At 45.3% G+C, this 22,475-nt stretch overlaps 1 protein-coding gene across 1 annotated transcript in view; it reads right to left on the minus strand.

Annotated features, from left to right (window-relative positions):
- LOC118782252 (A disintegrin and metalloproteinase with thrombospondin motifs 7) overlaps positions 1-22,475 on the minus strand; it is a 109,603-nt gene that overhangs the window by 68,521 nt on the left and 18,607 nt on the right. The window contains exons 8-11 of the mRNA XM_036535557.1: positions 19,429-19,572; positions 10,411-10,555; positions 4,547-4,639; positions 3,148-3,293 (exon numbers count right to left, since the gene is read on the minus strand). Coding sequence (XP_036391450.1) covers positions 3,148-3,293; positions 4,547-4,639; positions 10,411-10,555; positions 19,429-19,572 — 528 coding nt within the window. The remainder of the gene's footprint in view (positions 1-3,147; positions 3,294-4,546; positions 4,640-10,410; positions 10,556-19,428; positions 19,573-22,475) is intronic.

The following is a 22,475-nucleotide window of genomic DNA, read 5'->3' on the forward strand; positions in this document are numbered from 1 at the left end:
GTAAGGTGGTACTGGACAAACCTCTACAAAGATGTTTCCAGCTGAAACCATAGCGGATGGCTGTAAAGACAGTCTCATAATTTCATATCCTGGTTTACCCCAGGACATTGGGGCTCCTGTCCTGAGTGCAGGCTGAGACCTACAATTCAAAACCAGCCGTATCATTGGCCTTCAATGACTGGGAGCCCACAGTGGCGGAAAAAAATAGGCTTTGCTTAACCAGAGAGATGGGGTGTGTAGGTCGCCCAGGGTCCATTCATCACATTGCTTCCGGCAACCTGTGACCTGTCAGGCTCTTGCGAATTGCTTGGATGACATCAGTGCAGCGGCGTTTACGCTCTAATTGGTGCCCTCTTCACTGGAGCATGACGTGGGTTTTGCTGAGTGAAATTAGTCATGATGGCGTCCACATCACTTCAGATTCTCCTCTTACAGAATCCTACAGATTCAGAGGTTATGCTGGGACAAACAAGGCAATGTAACTGGAGATCACTAAAATCATGACAATGTCTCTGTCAGTACTCCGGCCCCCTAGCTGTTGTTTTGGTGTTCTCCCCATCCGTCATTGTGGGCCATGTGCTTTTGTTTACTGTTTTTCCTTGTGTTCCAGCCCTGCCCCGCTCTCTGCCCTGTCCCCGCCCACCTGATTACCTGATCACCTCCACCTGCCAGCCTGCCCACCTGCTTCCCATCACCTTGTTAGCCCAGCCCTATATCTCCCCTGCTTGTCTCTGTCTTCTTGCCATTTTGTCACGGTGTTTTTCGCCTGTCCTGGTCCCGCCTGTGTTTTTCTGTTTGGAGTTTCCTGTGTTGACCTCGTCTGTTCCACGACTTTGTCTCTGCCTGCCGTTTTGCTTTGGTTGATTGATCTGCCTGCCTACCCGGTTTGAGCCAGCTTGTTTCTGTGTTTTTTCCCTGCTTCTGTTTTTGCCTTGCCTTGGACTGCCTTCCCAGTTTTTTGACGCTGCCTGTACTGCCACTACGAACTTGCCTTTTGATTCAAATAAAAACCCCTTTGAACGTGTACCTGCCTGGTCTGCGCTTGAGTTGATGCCTGTGCCTTGACAGCCTCTGAGTGTATATTGTTGTGGTTATCTGCTTTAATCAGCGTTTACATTTTTATGTCTTTATACAGTTCTTTTTTTCATACAAGGACACAAAGATCCAGAGACTTTCTGGTGCATCACAATTTGTTCTCTTTTTTAGGTTCAGCCTGAAGAGTCAATCTGACCCAAAAGTTCTGTTACAAAAACAACCAAAAAATAAGCCAAGATCCAAATAAACATGTTTTCAACCAAGACAGATGGGAATTGGAGGCTAAAAACCTCTAAGGCCAGGAATGTTCCTCACTAGGCAGTATACTGTTATGTACTGTAGGGCTGCTGATTAAGTCATTCTATACACAGATATTCTACATTATGACCAGATATTCGGCTCCTGCATGCCTTCCGTCCTCCTTACGCCCTTATCTATGATTTTTCATTGCATTGCTATGCCAGCTATGCTTGTTTTGCTTTAAACACCACCCATCCAAGAATGTTCATAATGAGCCACCGAAAAAGGAAAAAATGTACAGCATCAACAATCTTGAACAATGGGCAAAGTCAGAACTCTCGCCGTGACACACAGGGAAATGACTATCTGGTCCATACAAAGAACACCTGCGTTTCATACTTTTGAAATCTCCCACACACACCCCATAAATACCCTGCACAACCTGGAATTTTTATAACAGTGCAGATAATCAGGAATCAGCGCCCCCATCCACCCCCCCCCCCCCCCCCCCCCCCGCACATACACAGACCTGCTAATTGCTAAGTGTGGACGTGCCAGCCATCTGACACGCATCTGGCTAATGTCACAGCGCCAAAACAGATTTGTCAGAATCACTGGCTGTGTCCAACCTGCATGAGCGTTCACAAGCGAAAGTACGGCCTTATCCGTGTAATTGAAGCTCTTTTTGTTACAATTAGCCATCAAGCTGAGGCAAACACTTCTTTAAAGGCAGTCTGTTATTTAGAATAACTTAGTGCTTAGGACTGGGGTGCACACCCACTGACACCAAAATTGGAGTTGTGCAATAACCCTCCTGCTGTTACTAAGAGATCAGTTCACTCTGCACAGAATTCTAAATCATATTTTTTGTACACTGATTAACCCATACCAAAACAGAGCCACATCAGAAGCACCGTGACTGTAACCATTTAATGCACTGCAAACCAATCTCAGGGCGTGCGTTTAACAATGGACATGTCACATATAAAACGTGAGACAGCTGCACGCCACCTCCTGCTTGAAAAGTGTTGCTCTACACTTGTAGTGGCAAAGCATGATGTGGGCTAATGGCAAGAAAACACACAAAGGTGGTGAAGTACTCCCTCAGTGTGTGTGTGTGTGTGTGTGTGTCTGTGTGTGTGTGTGTGTGTGTGTGGTGTGTGTGTGGTGTGTGTGTGTGTGTGTCTGTGTGTCTGTGTATGTGTATGTGTGTGTGTGTATGGTGTTTGTGTATGTGTGTGTGTGTGTGTGTGTGTGTGTGTGTGTGCGTGCATGTGTGTATGTGTGTGTGGTTGGTGTGTGCGCGTGTGTGTGTGCATGCGAGCATGTATGTGCGTGTGTGTGTGTGTGTGTGTGTGTGTGTGTGTGTGTGTACGTGTGTGTGTATGTGTGTGTGATGTGTGTGTGTGTGTGTGTGTGTGTGTGTGTGTGTGGTGTGTGTGTGTGTGTGTCTGTGTGTCTGTGTATGTGTATGTGTGTGTGTGTATGGTGTTTGTGTATGTGTGTGTGTGTGTGTGTGTGTGTGTGTGTGTGTGTGTGTGTGTGTGTGTGTGTGTGTGCGTGCATGTGTGTATGTGTGTGTGGTTGGTGTGTGCGCGTGTGTGTGTGCATGCGAGCATGTATGTGTGTGTGTGTGTGTGTGTGTGTGTGTGTGTGTGTGTGTGTGTGTGCGCGTGTGTGTGTGTGTGTATGTGTGCGTGGTGTGTGTGTGTGTGTGTGTGTGTGTGTGTGTGTACGTGTGTGTGGTGTGTGTGTGTATGTGTGTGTGATGTGTGTGTGTGTGTGTGTGTGTGTGTGTGTGTGTGTGTGTGCGCGCGTGGCAGGGTGTAGTGAGATCGGGACGAGGGCATCGATCGGGGGCCGGAGACTCACACAGGGTTGCTGCAGTCCCTCTCTGCGTTCTGGACCCCGATGCTGCAGGTTCTGGAGCAGGCCGACCACTCGCCCCACGGCGCCCAGCCCCCGTCCACCCTCTCCGGCCTGTACCCCGCTGGGAGGCACTCCCCGTGGAAGCACCACTGGCACACAGACACACAGGCAGACAGCGGTCAGGGCGCCACGTCCAGGGAACATGCATGACTCAGCTCAGTGTGTAGCAGGCCAACAAGCGCACTGTAAAACCAAGACGGAGGGATTTGCGCAGCGCTGTTGAAAGAATGATTTAGGTTCCCTCGCAGCTGCACAGAGCTCCCGTATTGTCCTCCCTGCAGACGTGATGCAGACCACACACATGGACTGGGGGCAGTGGGAAGAAAGGCCTGGAAGCTACCAGTGATACGTCTGATGTGTCTTTTAGAAAGGCAGCACAACAGTGCTTAAACACTGACCCCGGTTCCCTCATTGTTTGAACTTGACTTTGGCTCACAGATAAAACACTGCTGTACTACTCAGTTTTCCCAGCTTTTTGACCTCGAGTTTGGAATCGCCGATTGTGCATTAGGCTCATGCACACAGGGGCGCTGAAGCACGACTGTAATTCTCTGATACCCTTGATTTCGGTCAACGGTCCCACTGTGCCAAAATGCACCGGAGGAGAGTGAACGCTGATTGGAGGATCAGCGCATCTCTTACTGACAATAACTGGGGGGGTCAAACCTTGCATTGCTCCAGACTCCTGGTCACTGTCAGCTAGCGACACAGCTCAGACTTGAACTCATAATCCAGCTACATCTATCACAAATCCAGAGATGCTCAAAATGAATGCAACACATTATGTTTGCGCTGAAAATAAGGAATCCCTGGGGCTCCTGATCAGCTTACTGAGTAAGATGCTCACTTTAAATACAAACTGAGCTCCACAGCCTGGATTTGATCTCAGCTGTGTCATCTGCCGGTGACCTAGGAACCCATAGCAGTAGAACAAATCGGCTCTGTTCCACTGGGGATAGCGGTGGGTATGTTAGCAGGGGTTTCTCATCTCACCGCTCTCAGGCACCCTGTGACTTGTCAAGCACCTTCAGGTAGCTAGTGTGACATGGGTGCAGCCACACCCGTTCTCCGCTAGGTGCTTAGCTTATTGTTATTCGCTGGGTGACTGCAGTGTGAAAAATGTGTCGGCATGTGAGTGTAAGAGAAGGTTTCTTACATTGCTCCCTGCACTCCTGTACGAGTACAGCTGTCATCGCAGTGAGGGATGACAATGTTCCACTGGCGATTCCAAAAAAGAAGGGGTGCACAAAAGCGGAAAAGCATACTGAAAAACTAAGGTACTGTACTCTTGGATTGGGTCAAGGACAAACGTTGGCTGAATCCAGACTCCAAGGTGACTCACCTTGTTCTCCCCGCACCTGGTCCCGTCTACAGCCCCGTCGAGCTTTGAGTGACAGGTGTCACCCACGGTACACCACAACGTGCTGCAGACACTCTGCAAAACAGGACAAAGTACATAAAACGCACATATGTTTGACGGGCGGCAGTGCAGCACAGTGGTTAAGGAGCAGGGCTTGTAGCTGAAAGGCTGCTGCTTCAATTCCCCGCTGGGACACTGCTGCTGTACCCTAAGGCAAGGTACTTAACCCACAATTGCCTCAATAAATATCTAGCTGTATAAATGGGTAACACATATCAACTGTAACCTATGTAAGTTGCTCTGGATAAGAGCACCGGCTAAATGACAGTAATGTAATGTAAAAGTAATGTAGCGTGATGTAATATAATGTAAAACAAAACCCCTGCTTTAGCCACAGCTGCCGTGACACCTCAGTCATTCAGAACTCTAACAGCACTGCAACATCGTGGGCAGATCACTTATATAAGACACATGATTTCAGCAAGGCCTGTGAAGCACTGGGAAAAATTCCTCCTTAGCTGACAGACTGTCAGAAACAAAGCAAATGTTTTTGACAGATGAAACCCGAATCTGACATGATGAATATGTACAGCTATTAGGGTGAGTGCCGGCAGGCTTCATGTAAAGTCTAAAAATGCTGACAGACTCCTCCTCATACCACTGTTGGTACAATAAGAGGATTGTGGGACATGTATCTACTTCCTTGTGAACAGGATCACCAAGGTAGAAAGAAAAAAAAAAGTCCTATTCCATTAACTTCACATATGGCGGTAATCACTGAAATTCATACTCTCCTAAAAAACATCTGGAGAAACAGGAAACTCACTCTTGAATTTAGCCAACACTCATCTTTAACTCTGACTTTCAAATAAAAGTGCAACTTTTTTTCAATATAAACACATTTTTTTCTCGGTGATTTCCACACTTGCTGAACTCAACCTAACTGTGTTTGTGAAGGGAAAAAAGTAACACATACATTTAATCATATGTCAAAGTCAAGGGTAAAAAGTTGAAAATGAATCCTCAGGGTCGGCTTCTCACAGGCAACACAGCAATAGCATTGCTGTTTTCACCATTACCATTTTCCAGTTGTATGGAACAGCGATCTTGGAGAGCACAATAAAACAGCCTCTTGCCAGCGCAACCAGAATCAGACAGGACAATGAGCCTTGCAGACCAGCTAGCAGACTGTAGCTCAGGCTATGGAACATGGAGTTTCATTCAGTCTGTAACCTCAGATGGCCTCCTGAACTGGGGATTCTATAGCCATTGCTCATAATTGCATAACTGCGCTTGATTGCTTGCTGTTTCATAAATACATGTCTGCATACACATATTACAGCACAGAGGAGGAACCAACTTTTAAGTGAATAGACATGCTTTATATGTAATAACACTAATTGTAACAGTTCATATTAAATGTACATTATATCAGTGTAATAAAACTGTAATTAACTTGGGGATGAGTGAGGAACAGCACATTGCTCCATAGTAACAACATAGTAACTAACAGTGAAGTAGTGAGATTTTGTATTACTGCACTTATGCAAACCCCACAACTCCAGATTAGACTACAACCACACTAGTTGCTATGTGGTTGCTATATAAAAATCTGTCATTACAATCTCAATTCTAAAATAAAGGCGTTCCCCATTAACTACTATCTGGTTATTATGTAAAGAGGTCTTGGAACACACTTGCAAAGTAACTGCAGTCCAAACCAATTGTTACTTTGCTTTATTTAATTTAAAGTATTACCACTGCAACAGTATATAATACAGTCTAATATTTCTTACGTTAATATTACACTAATACAAACTAATGAATCAGAGAAGAACAATTTATTGTTTTCCACATGCATTGTATATCCGTAATGGTGACATATGACAGAAACGGGAGATTTCTGCGTGCAGGTGTTGATCTACTTCCAGGGCAGGATGTATGACTAAGACTGTATACTGTTATGAAACTCAGCTCTGGAACGCGATAAGCTGAGCAAACCCTACAGGCAAAGTTATGAAGGTAACAGAGAGGGAGGCATCATTACCATACAGATCCTTCAAAACTCTCCTCAGAGGACCTCTGAGGAAAGCAGAGTATGAAATTACCCATGAAACAGTGTCTCCTGGCAATATGCACAGCCCACATATTAAATGTGAAATTACAATAGAGAGAATTAAATGCAGGAAATCCCAGTGCATCTAAGCCAAGCACCACGGCTGCACAGAAAATGATGATCCCACAGTTTCATGCTGGACTTTAGCTGATAGCGTCATACGCCCTGATAAATTACCACAGGTAGATTACGCAGCACAATAAACACACTGATGTGTGATGTAACGTGTGTTTGTGTTTGTGTAATCTTGGCAATCAAGTAGGGACGGCAGCGTAGCATGGTGGTAATGACTTGGGCTCACAACTGAAAGGTTGCTGATTCGGTTCCCCTCTGGGGGACTGCAGTCGTACCCTTGGGAAAGTACTTAACCCAGAATTGCCCTAGTAAATATCCAGCTGTATAAATGGATAACATGTACAACTGTAACCTATGTAAGTCAATCTAGATAAGAGCTAAATGACAATAATGTAATCTCTCACAGGATACATCATTTTTTGCATGAAACCTCGGGTGCTGGGAAAATCACTATGCATTTGAGGTCCCAGACTGATAAATAATCTGAAAGGCTTTAGATAAGGGATCTTAAAGACCATGGTTACTTACAGCATAGGAGCATGGATCTCCATCCATACTATAAAATGTTTTACATTTGCAAATACACTGTTTGAACTGTTTAAACCCTGCATTAAACAGGCTCTGAGCACTGTCTTTAAAGTCACAATATGTGGTGCATGTAGCACTTAGCGGCTTCTGAGTACTTTCATTAATCTTCTATAAATAGGCCATTGTCTGCCAGATTGACCACTGGTTCAGAGATACTGGGTTGTGCATCGTGTCACGTTCACCTTTTCTTATCTTGAGCAAAATGCCTTCTTGTTAGAGTACTAGGGAGCTGTCTGGAGGCCGATTGTCTTAGAAAAGCCCTCCTCAGAGCTGACCCATGTCAGAGACACCCATCCCTGTCGTTGCATACAGCCCCTTTGCAGGTGATTCAGCCGACACCAGACCTTTGACACAGTATGGATTGGAATGATCCCACAGGAGCTCAAAGCCACATGGGAAGGTGAGAATTTGTACCCAGGTCAACTGGGGGTTGGGGGGGGGGGGGGGGGGGTAGAATGACAGGGAGTGCAGGGGTGGATTTCATCACCTACTTGAGCTGCCTGAGGTGATGAACAGCCTTCTCGATATGGGTCAGTCAGATAAAAGCCCCGGGGGGGTCACTGTCGGGTCTTATCGACGACCGAGCCCAATCAGCTTCTCGGACGTCTTCTCTTGTGACATTTTTGACTGATGAAGGGAAAGCTCTGTCTTGTCTGGCAGGCATTTAATCAGAGATGTGCATCTGAGGGCGGCAAAGGCTGGATTTGTTTCCTGTCTACACTTGCCTGGGCCACCAAGCAGTGACAGGAAGAAGGCTGCCACATTCATCCCAGACGCATCCTTGCAGCAAATCCGTATTATTCCTCGACTTTGCTTTATAATTAAATTAATGTATATCTTTTCCCTTCACAAACACAGTACACCAAGTTCAGCGACCACCAAATTTAATGAGAAAAAATTATACTGACAAAGTGCTTTTATTGGGAAACTGACCCTCATTTCACTGACCCTATTTTAGTTGCTACAGATAAGAGGGTCATAATTCAAACAGGTCTGTTTCTTCAAAAAAATGATATGCTTTGTGTCAAAATGGCACACTGTCTCTACAAACAAAACTTTTGCACTCTTTGGTGCAAATATGATGCATTGTGAACATGTAGAGGCCATACTCAAATACACTGCATCTATTTTTAAAATCTGCAATATGACTGTTTTCTCTACATGTTTTTCAAAATCTTTTCTTCACAAAACTATTTGTTTTCATTGCTTTCTAAGTGTGTGAGTTTATGAACTGTATCAGCCAGCATATGGGGTCATCCTGCTTGCAAAAACAGGATACTGTACGAGGGAGGAAAGACAGTAAATGTAAATTAAATTCCGATTTCCCCCCCCTTCAGCCTTGGCACAGACATGAAAAAGCATGACTGTGGCTTGACTTCTGTCCCACATTTGTTTTCCTGTCTGCAAAGCTCCGTCCATGTGAACCATGCCACAATCATTTATGAGACAGGAAGTGCCGTAACGGCTTTCCTAGCAGGGTCTGCTGCATGCGTGTGGTCCATTTCCTGTTCCCATCCTGCTCCTCTTCCCTACCGCCACCAAACCCCACGGATCACACCGTCCTGACAGCTCGAGAGGCTCCTCTGAGCTGAATCCATGTGGTCCACAGGCGACTTAGAGGCAAGGAAACAAACAAAAAAAACCCTACCCGCAAATACAGAGCGCGGCCCTGCTTGCTTCATCGGATGGTTTCACAATGAGATCAATTCTGAGCACTTGGCAAACAGCGGGGGCCTTAGATTATGCGAATTGCCTCTGAGGTGGGGACTAGCAAGAGACGGCTGGGGGAGCTTTACTAACAGAGGACTTTCTAGGGTTCAGGATGTGGCCCTGACCGTTGGGTAACGCGCATCAATTGACCGGTTCATGCCCCATTACCTCAGGCAACAGGTGATGAATGGAGACATATTTCCTGGTTTTGTTGGGTCGATTAGACCCTCATGTACATGAACAGAAACACGGGGGGTTATCTTTCAGATTGGGCTTTAACATGGCGGTAATTTAAACAAATCGCTCCATTAGCGCTAAACAGACACATATGGAGCACTTTGATTCTGTCAAAATCCATTACCGAAGGAGAAGTATTCTCATTCTGCCAACAGCCAAGGAGCCCCCACGGGACCTCTGTGTGTACATACAGATAAATGGGTTGGCTGCCTTCGCGTGTAAATTGCAGGCAAACGATTCGGGGGAAGGCTGTGAGTTATCGCAAAACCGCTGATACGGAGTGACTGGCTTCCACTCTCTAAAGTCTGGCTTTTTGGCGTATGGGTAAAATGTATCATTCAAAAGCACAGACAGACATCTGAAATAAAAACCTGTTTTACTCTCCTTTTGTGTTCGCATGAAGGATGATTCAAGGCGGTTCATTTTTTTTTCTGTGTCTATAAATTACAGAAGAACACACAAAGGGCTGATATCTTTTTGCTGGGATATCTTCTGATTGCATGCGCTCAACTCCGGGCACGACAGAGATCGATACTGGATAAGATCAGCATTTGCGATGCGGCTCAGTTTGCGGATACCATACTGTAGCTGTAGGCATTCTCCGTCATTGTTTCAGACTGTAAGGTAAGGTCAGGCTTTAAGGTTATCTAAGTTGATTCTGTTCCTTTCATTTGAAATCTTGCATTCCATGATGCGCTTCAGGTACTCTTTCAGTGAACACAATTGTGATGGATTTTATTCTACGGTTTTGCGGATGAAATGGGGAGAAAAAAAACGACAACAAACCATTTACTGCCCATCCGCGCACTACGGTACAATATAACAATTTTTTCAACTTGCTCATCGTTTCTTTGTGTTTGATTACAACCTGTCAACCAGCACTTCTAAAAAAGTCTGAAATCTCCAGTTTGCAACGCCTGTTTGAATACAGCTGTGTGGGACGTTAGCTGCATGAGGATTTGTGTCGATAATGAATGCTCTGCATGTGTGCCCTCCATGACCCTGTCTCCCCTAACAGTCACCTGCCATATATCAACCAGCTGGGCCCTGGGAGGATGAGAGGACTGGGTCCATGTGACCTGAGGAGGTGCGGGTAGGGAAGAGAGGAGGCGTGTCTTACGTCCATGTCGTCACAGAGGAGGGAGCTTGAGCCGTACTGCAGGCGGCATTGGTGCGCGGCGCTGTACAGGACACCAGGGGGCGCCGAGTGCAAGGTCAGCTCGTCCCGCACAGGGGCATCGTCCAGGCACCAGCCCCAGCCACGGCTGTGGAACACAGCAACAACACCAGCATCAGTAACACACACACGCACACACAGTCATACAGACACACTCACACACACGCACGCATGCACACACACAGTCATACACACACACAAACACAGACACGCACACACACACAGTCATACACACAGACACACACATACATGCACACACATGCATTCACATGCACACTCTCACTCACACACACACACACACACACACACACACACACACACACACACACACACACAGTCGTACACGTACACATATGCACACAGTCTTACTCTCACACACACAAACATACACGGGCAACCAGATGCTTTGAAATACTCCCCGCACCACATCCTCTTCAGACGTCCTACACACGCAAAAACACACACAGAAAACCATATGCTGGGCAGTCTGACATGCTCCCTACACTCCCCATACGTTTCACACATTTCACTCCCGCAGTAGCGTCTCTCATAAAGTCTAGGGATTGGCGTCCATTAGCAGCTGGTGCAGTAAAAAGCAGAGCACCCCCAGACTGAAGCCCGCGCCTGTGCCTCTGATCCAAACCCCGTCGCTGCCGCCGCTGTGGGGCTGGAAGATGGGTGGTTCAGCTGGAAGACATTACTCAGGGCTCTACGTGACAGGCGCAGCGGCCGGCTGCAGGCTGCACATCGCCTTCCCCGCTGCACCGAATTCCCCTCTTCAGCCCAGCTCTGGCCTGGTATGCTCCATCAGCCACAAGCCAGAATAAATCCTCCACCACTTGTGGAATGAATACGATGCCGCAATCCCAAAACCAACAGCTTGGCCGTGTCAGCCCCCGTGCAAACTCTTAAGCCTACATCAGAGAGCTACTTTTCTTTTTTGTAATTGCAAAGAATACGTTTTCTCCAAGCTTTACCCAGTACGACACTTCTTTCATGTATGACTGACTAAGAAACAAGCTTAGAACGAGAGCTATGTCATGCAGTCAATCAAACAAAGAGGCGAAAACTGTGTGATTGGACAAAGGAAGGTCCTGATAGTGGGCACAGAGGAGAGATGTACCAGTCAACCCCAAGGCTAAAAAAATAAATAAATAAAAAACGAACACACCACAATAGACGAGTCTGCTTCTGAGGCAGAGCGAGAATGAGCTGGAGTTTGTCCTTTAAAATTCAATCTTTAAAAGAACCAGCTGCCTTTTATGTGCCTCAGAACGCAACAACAGACATACAGCGGACGAACAGAGGGGCTCGCTAACAGTGAAAATCTCTCAAATGCAGCAATTTAGAGCATTTTCTCTCTGCTGGTGAGGCAATAAAGCAGAAACAATAAAACAGTATTTCACTGATGAGCTGATTAGCCCCACATTCAAGCTCATGCCTTACATGTTACAGTGCTGCTGGAGAACTAGCTCTGTATAGCCGTTCCTCTTGAGAGTTGCAGGAAACTTAAGGATTCAGCAAGAACGGTGAGGGGGGTGTGTGTGTGTGTGTGTACGCACGCACACACGTGTATGTCAGTGTGTGCGTGTGTGTGTGTACAAAGTAATCAGCAAAGACACAAAGCCATTTCCGCTGCATTTACTTGCAGGGATTACCGTGGCAACACAGGGATTGCCAATTATGAACGGTGCAGATCATAATTCCCAGAGTTGGCAAGCAAGCAGCTTCTGCTGTTGCTCAGACCAGTGTATCCAGCCCAGTAATTAGTACAATATGATCACAGCAGCATGTGGAACACTTAGAGAGTCCCCCCCCCCAACCTGAAAATGGAGCCAAAGCCTAGATTGCCTTGACTGTAGGCTATGTACAAAAAACAGGCTCTTACCAGCTTTGTTACATAACAGGGCAACACATAATTGCAACCCTGCTTTTCAGGGCTAATTAACCAAGAAATTTTTTTTTTGATTCTTCTGATTGATTAACAACTGTGTCAATTTAAATTAAAAAATCACCCACATAACACACATCATTAATGTCAATAACCACAACTTGAGTGAATTTTGATTGAGAGTTCAAACACAAAATTATTCACGTTTTATCCTCAAACGTTTCATTCAGATTTCATTCAGCTAGCTCCTGGTGAACAAAAAGACTGGACTCAATGATGTCACAGCCTCGAATCTCTTGAATTCTAAACAGTGGTAGGGTAAAGGTGGATGCCTTTGGTGTAACCGTGGTGAAGCACTCAGATGTGGACCTTGTACACACACTCCTGATGCATCCCGCATTTCGGCACTTTAGCTACATTGACTAATGGGTTTTGCACGTGTCTTACACAATGCAGGTCAAAATGTTTTCCAACCAAAACACAACCTCCTCATTATCACAGAAGAGTCACCCCTGTGCATAGTCTGCTCCTGACTCAGATGCTCCTATCACATATGCAGGGCTGGTTCTCACTATAAACTGAATGGCTGCATCTGTCATTGTTTTTACTCTTCATTTTTACCTTTATTTTATTCGTTTTTCATGGTAAGGCAGTTGTGCTGCCTTTCAGTAATAGTGTTTGTGTGTGTGTGTGTGTGTGTGTGTGTTGGGGGTGGGAGCTGCAGATATGGTGTGTAAACAGGGTTTGCAGAACCCTACTCTGAAGTGCAGACGTTTAAACTTTAAACTTCTCTCCAAGTCAGTTCCAGCAAGACGTTGTAGTGACTTATGCTGCAATTATCACTTTTTCTTTGAAACTGATCGCCTTGTTCTGATCACACTGACATGACAAAGGGCCGTTGTGCAAGGATTTCATCCATCTCTTTGAAATGTGCTTGATTCTCAGTCTCCACTGTGTGCTAGATCTCTCCTCAGTATGTAAGACTGCTTCCACACCTTCCACTTGCTCCATTTGTTGTGTCCACTGATTGCTGTAACTCATCTCTCTGTGAAGTAGCTGAAAAAGAATGACATTTCTTTGGCACCTATCCCACTGCAGCAACACCGTGCTGCAAAATCAAACTGAGAAACTCTTTAATTTCCTCCACCCTCAAGGGGTAACTGTTTCTCCACCAACATGTTTTTCATCTGAATGTTAAGGTTCTGGTGGTCAGCTGACTAAGAGTATATCATACAACGGCACGTCCTGGCAACATTCCTTTAATAACTGTTTAATAATTGTTCCCTCTACACTTCGGCACATACCGTGCATAAGTGTAGATGGGACAGTAATCAACCATTGTGCCATTTACGGTATAGTAAAAATTTCTATCCGCATCTGTTGTTTACCAAACAAAATGTACAGAATTTTTGAGTTTACATTTTTTTTTTTACACAACAGAATCTTTTTCACAAATCTCATTCAGTGTAAACCTGGTTATTCTTACCACTGATTCATTACATTATTGGCATTGGACTTCCATCAATTAAAGGTTTTTACAATGTTATCCATTTATACAGCTGGATACTTATTGAGGCAATTGCGGATTAAGTACCCTACCCAAGGGTACAGCCTCTGTGGGGAATCGAACCGGCAACTTTTCGGTTACGAGCCCTGTTTGTTAACCACTATGCTACACTGCCACGCGTTTTGATTCTTGCAAAGCATAGGGAGATACACTGACTTCTTAGTCAGTGAATCAAAACTGTGATTAATTTGTTTGCAGTTCATATCTTGATATTTCAATTAAACGAAAGCACACGAGGAGCAGATGAAAGGAAGGAAAGAAAGAAAACAAACAAGCAATCTGGCAAAGCAATCAGGTCGCCGGATGGAGGCGAAATCTCAACAAACAGCCTGGTTTAGACGTCCAATAAGTTAAAAAAAAAAATCATCAAGTTTAAAACAGAGAAGCTTGTTTATGTGACTTGCGTAAGTGACTGAATCACATCTCCATTCAAAATTTAACGTAGGTGCAGTGATGCTGTCCTGTCTGCATGCAAATGCAATTCGAAGAGAACTGCGTGATCCGGGGGAACAGTGTGGTGTAGCGGTAAGGAGCAGGGCTTGTAACTGAAAGGTTGCTGGGTCGATTATTCCCTGCTGGGGCTCTTCTGCTATACCCTTGGTCAAGGTGCTTAACCCAGAACTGCCTCAGTAAATACGCAGCTGTATAAATCGATAACATGTTAAAACTACAACCTATGTAAGTCACTCCGGAAAAGAGCATCTGCCAAATGATAATAATGTAATATAATGTACATGTACCTTGGTGGAAGGGCTCTGATATGGGGCTTTTATCGCTGATAAAATCTGACAGCACTGCAGTCTCCTGTACTTTAGGAGAGGAATACACTAGCAAACCACACTAGTGGTACACACACTTGGCTGATCTCCCACGAACAATACATAAAGACATAAGGGGACAAAAAGGAACTAGTGAAAGACATTTCTCTGACTCTCAGACAGAAAATACAGGCAAGCTTTATTCTTAAAACCACAACAATGCATTTCAGCACAGCCTTCATGGAGCAGTAGTGTAGTATAATGGTACGGAGAAGGGCTTGCAACTGAAAGCTTGCTGGTTCGATTCCCTGCTGGGGCACTGCTGTTGTACACTTAAACCACAATGGCCTCAGTAACTATCCAGCTGTATAAATGAATAAAATGGTACCCTATGTAATTCACTCTGGTTAAGAGCATCCGCTAAATGACAATAATGTAATATAATGGATGTTTCTAAAATGGTTCAGGCATGGATTGGTTATGTACTGTACATGAACAGGTCAACATGAACTCAAACTGAAGAACATGTGACAGTGATTAATCATAAATATACCAATAAAAAACATATAAAATACAAAATTGAAAAATATCTGCACTAATGGACCTACAGGATGGAAATGCCCCATTTGTCCAGGAGAACATCTCCAGGTATTGACCTTAACAATAATAACAAAAGGAGTGTCTTCATGTTTCTATGCAGTGACATATCCTAGGTTTCAGTGGCTTATACACACCTTCACCCAGCTATTTAACGCTGCCTGTTTCAGGATCTCACACTGGAATGAAACCAAACCCACAGATATTCCAGTTTTGCACACACACTTGTCTACATAATATTTATTGCGTTTTTTAAGATATGACTTTTTGTTCACTCCCGTGGATTGCAAGTGCACCGCTCTGTATTTTCTCCGGGCGCTGAGCCTGCATTTAACCTGCTTCAGGTTATCACACTGGACTGAAACCAAACCCACAGATATTTCAGCTCTGCGCATGCTGTAAAAACACCACCCTAACCTGCGTTCTGCGGGGGCAGACTGAAGGTGGAGACATCATGGCTGCGTCTGCACACAGATGATCAAACCCGCAAACAAAAGTAAATTGCGCCCGCTGTAATACCCATGTTCCTTTTATCATAATTGCGCTTGTGGAAAAAAAAAGCTTTAAATAGAGTTCGTCTAGACGGCAGAGAGAGGGCCCTGTCTGAACACAGCCCCTTCTGTTCGATAACCATCTGAACCACACTCCCCCCATCCCCTAACCCCCCCCCCCCCCATCTGCCCTGCCACATTCCAGATCAGGCTAACACCTCGGGCCCGACGTAGCATTAACCACAAACGCTCAACAAAGGGCTCTGAGATCCCCCCCCCCCTCCCCCCCCAGCCTGGTGCCCACTTTGAGCAACACGTGGGAGAGAGAAGCGTGAGGGGCAGAGGGCCGAGTGTCTCACAGAGTTCACAAGTTGCACGGGAGGAGAGAAAGAGGAGGGGTTGGGCTGCAAGGGGTCAGGAAAGGAGGCATTTTGTTTTTCACGTGCTTCTCTGATTGGTCCTGCCACCCTCATGTGACACATCAGGGCCAATCACAAGACAAAGGTGCATTGTGTGCGGGAAGAGAGAAGCAACAAGCCCATGCTTTCAGTGAGACTCAGCCGGAGGGTGGAGGTCCTGACGTTCCCATCCCGAACGCTGGTGTGATACAGGGCCGGCCCTTCTGCCAGGCCGTACCCAGCAAGACATGGTAGCGTTTCATAATGTAATAACGCACCAAGCACTCACACTCTCTCCAAGGACAACCTGTCCCTTCCCGAAAATTTACACAATGGCCACAAGAAGCGCGACTCAAGACCGAAAGTTTGACTGAAAGTTTAATGAATGCTTTGGGCAGCAATTAAGCCATGGTTATGAATGCGTTACTGCGTGTCACTGTGACAAACAGCGCTTTCACTATGGCATTAATGCACCCCCATTGAACATGCGGCAAGATGCTCCACCACTCCGCTGGCTGAGAACGTGCTCCAAACAGGTTATTTTTAAAGCGCCATTATGAGGCTACATAAGAGAGACAAACATGGCCACAGACTCTAATCAGGCCCTCTAACAACCACTGCTTTTTGGTGGAGGACTCTGTTTACATTGTAAGCTTCCTGTGTGTTATAGTTTGCCTCAGGAAGTGGGTTAGCTGTGCTTTTGTTATGGTCTAACATTTTAAAAAAATGGGACTCCCATAGGACTAATATTTTAGCCTCCGGTGCCTGCTTATCTTTTTTCAAATTAGCACAAAAATGCAAATAATAACCATAACAACAACAACAGCAGCAGCAACAGCAACAGCAACAACAACAAAAACAGCAAGCACCTACCGAGGAAATAAAGTCGATAATCATGAATATGAATATTTCCCTAAGCCTCCATCAGCAGACTTTTAAAAAAAGGGGGCCTTTGCTGAATTTCAAGCTTGAACATTTTTTTTTCCATTCCCTCTCAGTGTGAGGTACGCAACCTGTGGTGATGTATAATCTAATCCTCTGACGGGAGGCCGACTGGATTTGCAGTCTTCACAAGGCAGTACCGGGAGGGCTCAACAAGAGATAGACGTGTGATCCGTGCTCATCTAATTTGTCGTTCTCGTTCTTTTGGTGTCGTCAAGTCAAGTCAAGTTTATTTATAAAGCACATTTAAAAACAACAGCAGTTGACCAAAGTGCTGTACAGAAAACAATAAATAAATAAACAGACAAAAGACAATAAATAAAAGCAATGAGACCATAGCAATAAAACGAACGAAAAAGCAAAAGCAACTCTTATACTGAGTTAAAAGCCAAGGAATAAAAATGTGTTTTAAGACGAGATTTAAAAACAGGCAGTGTAGGGGCCAGCCTTACATGCAGAGGCAACTCATTACAGAGTTTAGGTGCTATCAGTGCAAAGGCACGATCTCCCCTATGCTTCAACCTTGATTTTGGAACAACTAAAAGGAACTGGTCAGCGGACGTGAGTAATCTTGATGGGACGTGTGGATGTAAAAGGTCAGAAAGCTAAATTATTGCGTATTATAAAGCTGAATATATTTTGTGTTGCTGTGAGCTTGCAGACTATTTGAAGACACTGAATAAAATTAATTAAATGTAAAAAAAAAACAATATATTTTGAATATCTGCTCACTATTAAAACAACTGCTTTGGGGGAAAAATTAATATAATGTTGACCCATATGGTCTATCGTATAGATACTGCCTTCAATAAAAAAAATAAAATATTAATAAATAAATAAATATGTATAAAAATAAATCAAATGTAGTTTGTTCGTGTAACTTGAGTGATTCTGATGTTGATTTATACACTTGGTGCAGCAAACTTTTTTGATTGATTTTATTCTAATTATTTTTAGGCCTTCATTAATTACGATGATTAATTGTTTGCTAACGTCAGAGTAGGGCTTTCACTTGCATCAAGTTGTCAGTGCAATAAGGATTCAGAGACAGAATGTTTTAATTGACAAATTAGCAACTTGTTGTATGCAGCAGATGTTCATCACTGCTAATTTAAATCATTTATTTAATCTGCCTACCTTACTTAATTTGACTTGGCTCTCCCTTGACGAAGGCATTCGCCAATATGTTGGGATTTTTGTGTTGACTCCTCACCAGTAATTAGATTCTGAGAACCTGCAAATCAGATACTGACACTTGTTTGTTTGTTTTTTTGACTTTTTTTGTTTAATGAAGGCTCCTGTTTTCCTTGTCAGACCTGATTAAGACAGTTGGGCTTTGTCTTGCCCCCGGATTCCATTGTTCTCTTTCTGCGAGCTGGCTGCAGGGATTCCCTCTCTGGACTCGGTTCTCCTCGGCGCCACGGCAACTCTCCAAAGGATGACATCACAGGCTGCTCGTAAAAAATGTTGAGCGCATGACCCCAGCTGCAGCCTGGAGGGAGGGGGGTTTGCCCGGGCCTGCCAGAAGTGTGGGAGCAACCGGGGCCACTGGGCAGGCGAGAACATGAATCAATTACTCAGCTCCTTAAAAAAAAAAAAAAAACAAGAAAAAAAATACCCGGCCCGGGCCCAGATTGGGTTACACGGTCCCGGGTCACTGCCTGCCGTGCAGAGCGGTCCCTGGGGTGCGCTAGTTCTCCCTAACTCGGGGTCGATCCACAGCCGCCAAGCCACGCTTAATGCGAGCCATATGGCGGGCTCATGCGCCTTCAAACCGGAGCGACTTCAATGCAAGAGTGGGCGCGGCCATGCCTGCTGCCCAGCCCCTCCACTTCCTGCCCAGAGAAATCCCGGGGAAAATGCAGAAGCTGGAAATATGCTCCTGCACCGGAGGCTGAGAATGGAGTCAGCTCACTTGGTCGTGCAAGGGAGAGAATGGGAACATGAAAACAGGAGGTGTTCAGCGCTATCCTCCTATAGAAAGCCGCTACCCTCCCAGTTTCCTGGGACTTACAGCATTACCTATCTGTACCTCGTTCGTTGCGCTAAATAGGCAGGTCATTGGAGGATGAAGGTCGCTGAAATATTTGTTCTCCATCAAGGGCGCTTAATGGACACAGCTGTGATGCGGTGGTCGGAACATCAGCACACAAAAGCGTTTTATCTCTGACAAGGAAACAATAAGAAAGCTCAGGGCCCTCGTGTTCAAACCTGTATAAAAGCATTCAGATGAAGGACGTATATCGCGAGCGGTAGAGTGGATGAGAATGGAAGGGTCGGGGGGGAGAGGGAGGGTCTGGGGGGGAGAGGGACTCACTCGAGGAAGCGTGTGATGTACTGGCGGCTACAGCGAGACCAGCTGGGCGGAGAGGTGCCGTACAGGAGCTGTGGAGACATGATGAAAGGTCTTTTCCCAATCGGCTCACAGTCATTTCCGCTCCCATCATGCTGAATCCCAAAGCTGCAGTGTAAGAGCACATCCACAAGGGGGCAGTGTGAGTGAGCATCCAGTACGTACACACACGCACGCACACACACACACACAAGCACAGACAGACAGACACACATACACACACATGCACCCACACACCTTCCACATTCCCATTAAGTCAGCTCAAGAACCAAACTTGATCTTCAGAACCCTCTTGGGATATTTCATAATTGCTAGCATTTCCTCTGAGCCAAGGCAGCGATGCCACTTCACATTGTCCTGACGAGAGGAAGAACCAGCCTCTCAGACCAGCATCACTGTCTGCCTCTGCTTCACCCCCGGCCTTCCCTAATCCTCACTCCTTTAGGCAGAAGGCCTTCAGGTTTAATGACGCTGGTCTCAGTTTCAGTCATCTTCCCTAACAAAAGGCTTGCTCTGGTTGAGAGAGAGCTCACAAAACAGCTCCCAGGCTTCACAGGGGGATTCATGTCTGCTGGCAAACTCCAGCTCCTGGATAGACTGAGGTGAGCTGCCTTGCTCCTTCACTGTGTATCTCACGCCTGGCTTTCCCAACCTAAGAGAGCAGCAGCTGGGCTTTGTGGAAAAAACAAGAACACAGACCTTTTTTGCCTCTGACACACCTGGGAATGAGGCTGCCCCCATGCATGTTCCGACCTGGGTGAAGGTATGAGCGGCTTTGTGATTTGTTGCCATTCAGAGGTAATTAAATCCGCTGACCGCAAATTTCCAGTCAGCGTCTCGCGAAACAATGAGGCTTGCCTGGCTAGGTGACTGGCTGGCTGCCTAAAGGTTTCCCACAGACTGTTTCTGAATGCACCTGGATTACATGGGAATTGCACTGACGTACAGCACTGCAGAAGGGACAAGAATGCCAGACGTATTTTTTAATTTAATGGATGCCGCCACTGTTCACAGAGACACAAACTGGTTACAAATGGATTGACAGAACAACACACACATACATACATACACATGTACGCACACAGATATGTACACACGCCTGCACACACACACATGTGCACACACAAATATGTACATACGCATGCGCACACACACACACACATACACATACACAGATATGCACATATGCATGCGCACAGGCTGACACATAGAAACACACACGCACACACATGCACATACACAGATATGCAAATATGAATGCACACACGCAGACACATAGACACACACACATATACACATACAGATATGCACATATACATGCACACGCACACACACACACACGCACACACATGCACATACACAGATATGCCAATATGAATGCACACATGCAGACACAGACACACACACACATATACACACATATGCACATACAGATATGCACATATACATGCACACGCGCGCACACACACACACACACACACACACACACACACACACACACACATATGCACATACGCACACATGCACGCAGACACACATGCACACACACACACACACACAGAGGCATGCAGATATGTGCACACTGACTCTCACAAAACACACACAGACACAGACACATTCACACATGCAGTCTGATTTTCTCCCTCTGGGTACAATGACCTCAGTTCTTCCCTAATGGCTGACTCTTGAGCTAAAATAACAAGGGTATTCTTTAGAGAGCGAGGTGCAAGTTTATCTAATATTCCCCTTCCAAACAGGCTTTGCTAACAGAGCTCCATTCAGCACTGTTCTTTCTCTATTCAATTGCTCTGTGTGGCTTTTCTATATAGTATGTGGATCAGACGTCTGGTGTCTCGAGACATCTCTGTGTGTTTATGACTCATTTTGAGAAAACATCTGAAATGGACGGGGGGGTCGAATGGAGAGAGAAAGGTTAAATAAGTGTCTGCCTTCATGTGTTTTATATACAGTGAGTGTACCATATGTCTTACGGTGTGCAATTTAAACTGTGTCAAGTAAGAATTGAAAAGTTTCTATTTTAAGATTCTGTCAAATGAGGCAGTATAAATCCCAATCTGAGACTGCAATGGATGAGCAGAGTGTTTGGTGGAAATGATCTGAATTTATTTCAGAAAGAGCTCCACAGTATATCATGTGACACCGCAGAGCTAAGCAAAAAGGCCTGAAGCTGTTTATGGGATGTGAAGTGTGAATTTATTTTAATGTGCGTGCGTGAGTGTTCTCTATTCTCTATTCTTTTCTGTGTGTGTAAGTGTACATTTGAGTACATTTACATGTGTATGTATGTGTGTGTATGTGCGTGCATGTTTGTGTGTGTGTGTGAGGCCATGAGGTTGTGCTTGTGAGAGTGTATGTATGTATGAGTATGTGCGTATGTTCTGCTGTGTTAGAGGTTGCTCTGGATAACAGCATGTGCTAAATGAATGTAATGTAATGTATATATGCATGTGTGCGTAACATGTATGCGTGTCTCTGGGAATAAGGATTCAATTTTTTTTCCCCCTTCTTCATCCGAGCATCACCCCTGCTGTGTGTGGAATTCCTTTTTCCTCTCTCTGCCTTCAGTGCACCAGGGCTGAAACTTGAGCCATCTCAACCTATGCCCTCCTCCTCCTCACTAATTCACCAACTCACTCGCTCCCTCACTGAATCACACGTTCACTCTCCCGTTCTCTCGCTCACTCCCTCAGTAGCTCCAAAAGGGAATGCAATGTAATATTATATAATATTATTGGCATTTAGCAGATGCTTTTATCCAGAGCAACTTACATCACAGTTTTTTTTTTTTTTTTTACAATGTTATCCATTTATACAGCTGTATATTTACTAAGATAATTGGGTTAAGTACCTTGCCCAAGGGCACAGCAGCAGTGCCCCAGCAGGGAATCAAACCAGCAACCTTTCGGTTACGAGTCCTGCTCCTCAACCACTACACTACACTGCCACCCTAATATATATGTATAATATACCACAACCGCTCTCTCTCTGAA

This window comes from Megalops cyprinoides, chromosome 8 (assembly GCF_013368585.1).
Source record: "Megalops cyprinoides isolate fMegCyp1 chromosome 8, fMegCyp1.pri, whole genome shotgun sequence".
Classification (NCBI taxonomy): Eukaryota; Metazoa; Chordata; class Actinopteri; order Elopiformes; family Megalopidae; genus Megalops; species Megalops cyprinoides.